The sequence below is a fragment of the Elephantulus edwardii genome, unplaced genomic scaffold (genome assembly GCF_000299155.1).
Source record: "Elephantulus edwardii isolate Elephantulus edwardi_28Jun2011 unplaced genomic scaffold, EleEdw1.0 scaffold00015, whole genome shotgun sequence".
Classification (NCBI taxonomy): Eukaryota; Metazoa; Chordata; class Mammalia; order Macroscelidea; family Macroscelididae; genus Elephantulus; species Elephantulus edwardii.
In genome coordinates, this window is record NW_006399765.1 from 22,708,595 (window position 1) to 22,719,067 (window position 10,473).

Genomic DNA, 10,473 nt, shown 5'->3' on the forward strand with positions numbered 1-10,473 from the left:
AAAGGTTAAATCCCTGGCCCACAGTCTCCGAGCTGAGGGGTGATCTGGAAGCCAGGTCACTTCATTCCTGGTCCAGAGGGTATTTTTTTCAGAGCTCCCTTTTCAAAGAGTCGTGGTTCATGGAATTCAGACATTAAACCTTAAAACTATCTCCTAAAGTCTTTTTAACACCAGACAGTAGGTCAGCTTTACTAGGAAAAGATGTCCAACTCAAGCACTTACAGTGAAACTAATGTACAAGCAAAACATCCATCAAGTCCTCTGTTGATGCATCAGATGGGCAAGTTTTGAGTTTGATGATAGTCACTTCTGACACAGAAAAGCAGACTCCACTGACAAGAGAGTGTTGGTGACACTGTCCCCTGAAAAGTCCTTGGTGGCATCGTGTAAACTTTGACCCAACAGTTCCCTCATCAGGAATTACCCTGTGCACAAAGATAGTTGTTACAGTTTTAATAGCAGAACTAGACAGAGTCTCAGTCCTCACTGAAGATTAGTTAAATTGTCCGTCTCCTAGACTGCCTGCCACCAGGGAAACACATTAAATCAGTCTGAATGTGTCGTGAATGCGCTGGTCTGTACACATCACAAAAACATTATTAGATAAGAGAAAAATTCAAGGAGGAGCACACGGCCCAGCCGGGAACTTGTTTTGAAAAGAGACATTTGAAACAAGCTTTGGTAATGTGTTATGAACAGCCTTACCATTTTATGATGATCAGCTGTTTTAAAATACAGTCCTTGTCTCTCACTAGCTCCTTGCTTATTCTGGGGACTCCGTTTAAGCAGGAAGCATGGTATTAGAAATATACAAGATACCTTTTCTTACAATACGTAAGTGACTGCTTGTACGACACAAGTCAGTGTCAGGTCCCTGCTTGCAGAGTTGAGCCAAGAATTGGACTTGCAGCCCTCCCAGCACCCCTTGCTGGGTTTAAGCCACATTTCAAGCCTGGTGGTGGCTGTCCGATATGTTAAATCAATCACTGGCTCTGTCTACTCCGGAAAGGAAGTTAACAAAAGACAAGTCCCATGGCTTCTGTAGTCATGAGCCCTGATTTTTTGCCACTTTCCTTGCTAATCACAGTGTTCGGCAAATGGAGAGATTCGTATATTTATCATCTCCCTGCTGTGAGATGGCGTTTGTTTGCTTAAGTATTTGACAGTTAGTTGGCTCATTAAATGAGGAAGTTCAGAAGAGCAGGAATTTGATGCTTTGTGTAATAGGAGAGAATCTCAGCCTAGTGGATTGGTTTCAAGATTTTTAAAAAAATAAGTAAAGTTTTATATGGGGTTTTCATTACTTCTGACTGCTTGCTTGCTTAATGGTTTAGTATCATATTGAGGGGAAAATAGCTGGACTGAATAATCCATTCTTTGGTTTGTTTCAGAAACATGTGTGTTTGCATTTCTTGGCCTGTCCATTTTTAGTTTTCCTCACAAGTTTGAAATTTCCTTTGTCATCTGGTGCATAGTAAGTATTTTCCTTGCTTTTTATTTAATTACTTATTTGTAGATTAATAACCACACGTTCTGGATCCATTTATGTAACTGGTTACTAGTCACAGTCAACAGCTACATAGGCACTCTTCTGTTTAGTGTTTATTTTGTTTAAAAAAAATCACAAGCATACTGTTAAGGGGTATGAAATACGGCATTAAGTGACTGAATATCCCTAGTAAAGGACTTTTATTTATCTTTAAATGTTCAATGATCTGGAATGTTATGATCATCTTTTAAAAGTACCAGTTATGTGCTCACTTCGGCAGCACATGTACTAAAACTGGAATGATAGATTAGCACAGCCCCTGCACAAGGATGACACGCGCATTCATGAAGCATTACATATTAAGAAGAAAAAGTACGAGTTGTGCAGGTGGTTTGGTTTGGTTTTCAGGTTAGATGGAAAGATACAGATTTTAAAACTGAATATGTAATTGATCATTTCATGTAAAACCATTATGCATAGAAACAAAAATTTGTAAAGAAATTAAAGCAAAATGTGGGAATTACTTTCTACTTCTCTGGGTTGTGTGAAACATCTTTCTTTTTTAGCGCCGTTTTCTTCTATTATGTCTGATTAGAAGTGCAACCTTGAACACTTGTTTAAAGCTTGTCAGACCCTTACCTGCCTCAGAGCCTCACCCAGAGGAAACCACTCCGGTGCTGAGAATTTGCATTCCTACCCTCCCACCCCCTACCCCTGCCTGTATATACTGACTCAGAATTCAGTATATCTGGGAGATGGAAATGCACATTCTCAGGAGGGGTTGAACGAGAATGAACTGGTTCGCAGCCCTGCCTAAATGATTCTTAAGATCAAGAAAGTTTGGGAAACTGCATTTAATTGTATGGGGAGGGAGGTGACAAATTCAAGTACACCTTTTAAAAAAGGAAGATAGAAGTTCAGTCTTTTTGGAGAATTGACTGGAGAGAAAAGAAATGTTTAGCATTTAAAAAAGGCCTGGCGCTCCTACCCATCTGACTGGCCTATACCTGCGATGGCTTCAGCACTTGGGCAGAAAGGCTGGTTCTTCCCTCAGTCGCCTTCCCTGTGTGTTGTCTTACCTCCTGAGCGCCATGATGCTAGTCAAGCCTGTGTGTGCTTGGATCCCTCACGTGATCCCTGGTGTCTTGTTAGATCCTCTGTTAACTTAAGGCTCTGAGGAAACATGCTATATTATTACCATAATTTGTCCTCACTTATGTCATCAACTCCATTTAACAAAGCCCAGCCATTTGGGGGAGCCACTTTTTTGTTGTTCTTGTTAGGAAAGTGCTGTTAATCTACCATGTCCAAAGCAGTGAGGCGCTAGTTTGACTTTTCAGAAAACTGAAGTCGAGAGAAGCTAAGAAAACGGAAGTTAAAAAAATCATCTTCTCTTACAGTCAGCAAAATCTCATTGCCGTTTGTCCCATTATCCCTCTGTCCTCCAAACCCAGGTGTCAGGACAAGAGACTGGCAGTGAAAGTCTTTTACACAAAGGTTAATAGTCTTTAGTGTGGTCACCAGGTACCCCCGTTGGTCAAACCTGAAACACAGATGTGAGAACAGGGAGTTGGATGTCCACAGGTGAAGGGAGGTACCTTTCTCAGCCGTGCTCCAGCGCAAAGATGGGCGGAAGGATGCCCTACGTGGGAGCTCAGTTTCCCCAGAGCACATGGTCACAGCTTGGCCCTGAGGCCTGTGCTACTCACAACGATGACAGGGCCCAGCAGGTGGACACGGCTCCAAGGCTAAGAGCTCAGGCACGAGAATCGGAGATAGATTTGAGATGACCCCTTTGGACCAAAAGATCCTTTACTTCTCACCATCTCTGCATCCTTGCCTATAAATTGGGGACAGTAGTACATAACTTCATCAGACCACCACAAAGACATTGGCTGGTCGAGCAGTGTGTGACGATTGGCAGTGGTTACTAGTAACTGCACTGTGGGAAGACCCAGCCCAGAAAGCATACTCCATCTGTTCTGTTGAAAGGACTTAGAACCCAAAAAATGGACACGTGTGTGTGCTCCTCATGTCTAGTTAATTATAGTTAAAACCAAAATGTACAAAGAAAGTGAATACAGATTAATAAATAATCCTAAGAACCCACTTAGATAAGATTTCAACTTTCAGTTCTTTTTTGGCAAGACAAGTGTGCCTTTGGAGACATTTGAGCTCTGTCTCAGTTACCAGGTGCTGCTACAGCAGAAATACCACAAGGGAGAGCCTTTACCAAGCCGACCACTGCAGCCTTGCCTGTGAAGTTTCCCTCCCAGCTACGGACAGCTCATGTTCAAAGCTCTCCCCTCTTCCGGCCACACGGAAGCTGCAGTCCACATACCCCTGTCCATTTATGCCCCGGGAATGCTGTGCTCAGGGCAAGTGTGTCCCCAGGTCGGGAGAGGCCGAGCTGCCGTCTCACACTGACCGTTTCCTCCTCACAGGTGCTCGTGCTGTTTGGCAGAGCAGTGAACATCTTCCCGCTTTCCTACCTCCTGAACTTCTTCCGTGACCATAAAATCACACCGAAGATGATGTTTATCATGTGGTTTAGTGGTGAGTGGGACTTGAATCGGCGGGGGAGAGAAGAGCAGGCTCCCTGCACAGAGAGTGAGCGTGGGGCGGCTCCCTGCTCGAGCCCCTGGAAAACAAACTGAGCTCCTCACCATAAATAGTAAGAGTTCCTCTATCTCTGGCACCGTCTCTGCCCTGCAGGGTCTCTGCGAGTTGGCACTCACTCAGTGACAGTGGGATTTCTGTGGCTAGAAAGCAAAGCCCTGGTGGCATCGTGGTTAAATGCTCAGCTGCTAACAAAAAGCTTGGTGCTCTGCAAAAGAGAAACGTGGTGATCTGCTTCTGTGGGGGGTTACAGTCTTAGAAACCCCTGTCCTGTCACGTGGCTGGGAGTCAGAGTCGACTTGAGGTCAATGGAATTGGTTTGGTGACTGAAAAGCAAGTTCTGAGTGATGGTGGTAACAGTGGTTACCAGTGCTGGGAAGTGGGCAGTGCCAGGCCTCTTCTATGGATAAGGAAGTTCAGGTTCAAAGAGGAAAAAGGCTGGCTTAATGCATGTGACTCTGTCCTTGGTCCTTGACCTGAGGGTACAGTCCCGCATGAGATTTGAATGACTGCAGTCTGAGCCTGGGTATTTTCCAGGTTGAAAACATATTTGCTCAAAATAAAAGCGTTAGAAGTGTGAACTCTGCTGTATTCCATGCTCGATCTGGATGTTTTCTTTCAGTCACACTGAGTGCAGATACTTTAAAGGTTTCCTATTTATGTAAAAGCTTCAGCTCAAGTTCTGCTTTTTAAAGACTGGGGATAATTTCCTAAATCTTTGGCTCCTTAGAGATCTTTAAATTAACTTTTGAGCGATGCAGACCGTTCTTTCTGCCTTCTTGTTTAAGTATTATAATTAAAGTATTTCCGTGTGGGTTGGGGCTTAACAACAGGCTTTATAAAGCTCTGCTCTCTCCAGCAGTAGATCTTTAAGCTGTAAATTTGTCTCATATTTCTCTTCTCTTTCAAAAGACTTAGTTAAGAAAAGTGTGTGTGTGTATTTATAATGAGAGCAGCTCTGCTTCTCTTCATTCTTTTTTTGCCAATGAGAAAGAATACTGGTTGGTTTTTGAAAACCAATTCCAAAATGGCTTTGTTTCTGTGAAAGGCTTGACTGGAGGCTTTTGAATCTGAGTGGAGACTTGGGATCTTGTTGCTAACAGTGACCTTCCACTCAGCCTGCTTTCTGACCTGTAACCCTTCCATGGGACACATCTGTCCTTGTGTCCTGTCACTCCCTCCTGCCCAGGGCCCTTCAGACACTGTCCAGGGCCCCTCTCAGAGTCACTTGCTGGGTCTCATCTAAAGGCACTTGGCTGGTTGGGCCCCACCCTAAACCCTAGTAGCACACAGCCTGCCTCTGGCCTCTGGCCGGTTCCTGGTTGGAATGCTGCTCTCTTCAACCCTCTCCCCACCAACCTGCTCTGAAATGTTAGTGAGGTGTCTGGGTATGAGGGCAGGTCCTGTCCCGGTGTGCAAAGCCCACCCAGTCAGGCCTTTCTCGTCACATCCTCTTCCACAGTCCGGGAGCACCCTGCAGGCAGGCCGGTGACTCCCGTGAGCCCGAGGGCTGCTCACAGAGCACAGTGTTGTTTCTCAGCTGGCGCCCTGATCCAGACTCGGAGGGCAGTTCAGAGAGGGTTGGTGCTGTGGCACCTGGCAGCTTGTCTCCCGCTAGAGACGCCGAGGGCACGCTGCGTACTGATGGCACAGGAGACCCAGCAGTGCCTGCTTGTGTGCTGTTACCTGGGTGGGCTGCGTGGCGCAGGCAGGGCACTTGGTTGGTGCAGCCTCCATTCCTCGGGGGCACCTCCCTCAGGGAGAACCTCACAGCTGCCACAGGGTTTCTTGGGTCAAACAAGTGCAGTTGCGTTCAGAGCGTTTCGATGGGGCTGACCGTGCTCTGTGCTGAATGTGGGCTTGGTTGGCTCTTAGCACACGCGCTCTGTACCTGGCCAGGCTGCCTCGGGGATCTGCTCTGTGATTCTGGGGTGTGGAGCACAGGTGAGGTGTTAGCAGCCCCACTTCTCAGGTCACAGCACTCGCTCGTAGGTGAGGCAGGCTCTCAGCGGGCTGGGACGCTGAGGCCAGTGGTCAGAGGTGCCACCACGTCCCCCTCTCCTGTGTCCGTGTGTCCGCAGGCCTGCGGGGCGCCATCCCCTACGCGCTGAGCCTGCACCTGGATCTGGAGCCCATGGAGAAGCGGCAGCTGATCGGCACCACGACCATTGTGATCGTGCTGTTCACCATCCTGCTGCTGGGCGGCAGCACCATGCCCCTCATCCGCCTCATGGACATCGAGGACGCCAAGGCCCGCCGCAGGAGCAAGAAGGACGTCAACCTCAGCAAGACGGAGAAGATGGTGAGTGGGGCGCGCGGGTGCGGGCCACTGAGAGGCCTCAAGACACCCAGCATCCCGCCCGCCACACCCTGCCCACTCTCTCCCACACGGGCCAGGGCCCAGCCTCGCAGGAGGCTGAGGAGACTGGAGTTGGGAAGCATGACTCTGGGGTAGACCTGCCTGTGACCTGGAGTCATAAGAGGCTGTGGGCTGGTCCCTCTGTGTATCTGCAAGGGCACCACAGATAGGAGGGGCCAGCTGCCATGCCACCCACCGGACCCTAGGACTGGACGCTGTCAGAACAGCTCATGCTGTGACCTGAGGGACAGTGGCTTGCAGTGGCTGTGAGGACACGATTGTCACCTTATGTGCTCAAGGCCCAGCTAAAGTGGAGACGAAATTCCGGGAGGCCTCCCTGCCCCCCTTCCTCTCCCCGGCACTTCACCCTGTCTGCACCTCCAAGCCCGACGTGCTGAACCAGGCTCCATCCTGCTCCTCACAGGGACATACCCTGTGCCTTCCCAGCCCACACCTTCTTCTCTCCACACCATCGTTAGCTCAGTCACGTGAAGGTAAGGGGAGGTGTAGGGGTCACCACAATATTGGAGAGCCGAGTTCAGACCAGCCCCAGATGACACTCCTATCCTGTCCCCCCGCCCAGTGCAGTGGTGCTAGAAGGACACCATGGGGACACTGTCCAGGCTGTCCTGGTGCTTTCTCACTCAGCAGCTCTTCCCCTGCCCCTCTCCCCAAGCTCCAGCATAGCAGTCCCCACTCTTTAGTGGGGTCAGTGTCAGCACAGAGCTCCTGGACGCGGGCCACTGTGCCCTGCAGGCCTGGGGTACCCTCTGGAAGGGCCTGCATGTCTTAAAAGTGGCCAAGTGCTGATGTTCACAATACCCTGCAGAACTGAGCAGGAAGGACCATAGGGGCCAAGTCAAGGGCCTGAGGTACACAGCTGGCCAGTGGTAGAGTCAGAGCCTAGAGCCCTGTACCACCACCCTGTCTCATTGGTTCCCCATGCTGGGCACCAGGACCAAGTGACAGCATCTCCTGAAAACTGGTCAGAAATACAGGTTCTCAGGCTCAGCAGTCCATTTCTGCAGGCTTCCTGGTGAGGGGTTGCAGACATGGTGTGTCCTGCCCTCTGCTCTGAGCTCTACCCCAGCCCTCCCAGGGAGCACACTGCTGAGAGGGGCTGGACCCTCAATGCTTTCACATCTCCCCGTCGAGGGTCGGCATCCCTCCCACGGACGGTGCTGGACTCCCGGGTGGTGCTGACCCCACACCCCAGCAGACTCCCCCCTCCAACCCACCCCTTCCTCTTCCCTGCACGGACTTTCTCAGCAAACACCTGACGAAAGCCACAAGCCATTGCCAGTTGAGCCACAAGCAAGAGATCCAAAGCACCTTCCTTGTCGAAGGCCCTGCACTGAGCCCAGAGCCCAGGCTTCCCAGCCCAGCACGCCACAGCCACTGAAGGGCTTAGCAAGCAGCCCCCAGCCCTCCCCAAGCATGGCCTTCCCAGGCTGTGGGGTGCTTGGCACCCACAGTGGGCATCACCAACCTCCCCATAGGACCAAAGAATCCGTGACTGTAACATGCGGTTAGACCTGTGCCCACTGGCCTGGGAAGCCTATTGGGCGGCCTCAGGAGACCCCACCTGAAGCCGCCTGGCTGTCTTCCATCCTCAGGGTAACACCATCGAGTCGGAGCACCTGTCGGAGCTGACTGAGGAGGAGTACGAGGCCCATTACATCAGGCGGCAGGACCTCAAAGGCTTCATGTGGCTGGACGTCAAGTACCTGAACCCCTTCTTCACGAGGAGGCTGACCCAGGAGGTGTGTTCCTGAGGCCCCCCTTTGCCCCATGCCCCATGGTACCCCACTGCCCCCTCACACCTGCAGGGGCCCCACAGGGAAGGGACAGCCAGACGAGTCCGCCTCCCCTGCCACTCTCCTTCCTCACAGAGCTGCAGTTCAGCAGCTGCTGTCTCTCCTTTGCTGCTGTATTTCGTGGTGGGTCAGACACAGTTTTTCTGATTGGCAGACTCGGGACATTGATCAGCTGAGTCTGAGCGGAGGGGTTACATGGAGGCCTCAGGTGGTGACTCAGGTTCAGGCCTCTGTTTGGTCCCTCTGGATGACAGCGTGTGACAGCCTGTCTCAGGGGCAGGGAAGAGCTCACGCCTGCTTTGCTCAGACCTCCAGCCTACCCTGTGGAGATTCAGGAGGTGCAGCTGGGCCAGCCACCCCACCTTCCCCCCTGGTCTGGTCCCACCAGGACTGCCCTCAGCATGGAGCTTGTTACAGCTGAGCACTGCATTACTGCTCCTGGTTGGTCCAGGTCATTCAGACAGCAGCTCTTGCTGTAGATGTGGCTGTGAGCTCGCAAGACAGCTGGGGAGACTGAGGCCCAGAGAGGTGAAGTGACCCACCCGAGGTCACACAGCCTCTCAGGAACAGAGCCCCAGAGTGTCAGATTCCACAAGTCTATTTCTAGCATCACATCATCCTGCCACCTACTCCCCTATTTCTGAGGACATCTCCTAGTAGCTCTACCCCCTCAAAGAGAAGTCCCAGCTCCTCTTGGTCTACGCATGTAAAACTGACTTGTGGTCATTCACCTTAATTCTGCTTGACACACCCACCCGTCCACCAGCACCCCTACTGGCTCTGCCTCTGCTCAGGCCCCAGGTCTGATGAGGACTTGATTGTGTCTCTCGGCCCAGGACCTCCATCATGGCCGCATCCAGATGAAAACGCTCACCAACAAGTGGTACGAGGAGGTGCGTCAAGGCCCCTCCGGCTCCGAGGAAGATGAACAGGAGCTGCTGTGACCTGTGGCAGCCAGCCGCCTTCCCACTCCCAGGAGGGGCGTTTGCTGCCTGCAGACACCCAGCCAGGGCCACCAGGAGCAGCTCTGCAGAGGGGGACAGTGGTGGGGTCAGGCTTCAAGCCGTCCTGCCAGGACTGTGGCCCACGAAGCCAGCAGCCTCCTCTCTCCTCTCGTTGAGTCTGACTCTGCTCTCAGACTCACTTTCCAGCCCACAGACTGGGGTGATCTCAGCCCAGGTAGAGCATCTGCTGCCTCTGCAGCCTGGACGGAGTGTTGCTTGCAGGCTGGTACCTGGGAGCAGGAGTCCTGTGACAGCGCCGACCTGGCTCCACGCGGTGGACAGGATTGCCTGAACCCCCACCTCGTGGAGGTCTAGGCCCAAGCCCCTCCTGCTGGGATGGATGCGAACCCGCACCCAGCACGGCAGAGGGAGGAGCCAGCCCTCTGGATACCATGGCATCCGGGTCTGAGCAGTGCAACCTCCGTGGCCAGCCTAGAAACCTGTACAACCTCATCATCCCACGGAGACTGTCCGTGCCTCACTGACCAGCCAGCAGGTCAGTCGCTGGGATGGGCAGCTGCAGCCTTCTCTGGAAACACAGCGTGTTGACACTGGTCCGTCCAGGGTGCAGGCCTTCTCCAGAACCCAGGCACCATGGCCCCGGTCAGGAGGGAGCCGGCTGTGGGGTCGGAGTGCCCTCTAGAGGGAGTCGCCAGAGGTGCAGGGTTCATGGAGGCCAGCAGTGGCGGGTGGTTTATTCAGTTCAGAGTCTTGCACTTTTACATGGTGAGAGCCCAGCAGTCACTTATGGCCGCCTGACCTCTCCTCCACCACGACTGCCCGCCTCCTCGTCTGTCCACTGGAAATCTCTGTCCCCGGGCTCAGGGTTTACCAGCCGCTACCTTCTCGGCGTACTGGAATTTCTTCCACCTCTTCCTCTCCCAGTTACCAAACATCTTCCATCCTAGTGGTGCCTCCAGCTGGGTCCACAGGTCAGCAAAGCACAGGACAGAGGGCCTGACCTGGGGCAGCACCAGGGCCTGGCCACCAACCCTCCACACCACTAGGACCTCAGTGCCTGGTCACCTCCTCTCCCACATCACTAGGACCTCAGTGCCTGGAGTCTGCACAGCCTGTGACCCCAAGCCAGCCAGGACTGCCCCAGGCTTGTCACTGTGCCATGCATGTGCACACACTGCTCTCTCTGCTGTCACACACACCCGCTCTCCCCTCTGCCCCTCACGT

The 10,473-nt window shown here is 52.2% G+C and overlaps 1 protein-coding gene across 2 annotated transcripts in view; it reads left to right on the top strand.

Moving 5' to 3' along the window:
• Positions 1–9,228, top strand: part of SLC9A8 (solute carrier family 9, subfamily A (NHE8, cation proton antiporter 8), member 8) — a 76,119-nt gene extending 66,891 nt beyond the window's left edge. For both annotated transcript variants that reach the window (XM_006881627.1, XM_006881626.1), the window contains exons 13-17: positions 1,392–1,474; positions 3,934–4,045; positions 6,190–6,410; positions 8,084–8,230; positions 9,121–9,228. In XM_006881627.1, the coding sequence (XP_006881689.1) occupies positions 1,392–1,474; positions 3,934–4,045; positions 6,190–6,410; positions 8,084–8,230; positions 9,121–9,228 (671 nt within the window). The remainder of the gene's footprint in view (positions 1–1,391; positions 1,475–3,933; positions 4,046–6,189; positions 6,411–8,083; positions 8,231–9,120) is intronic.
• Positions 9,229–10,473: the final 1,245 nt, after the last annotated feature.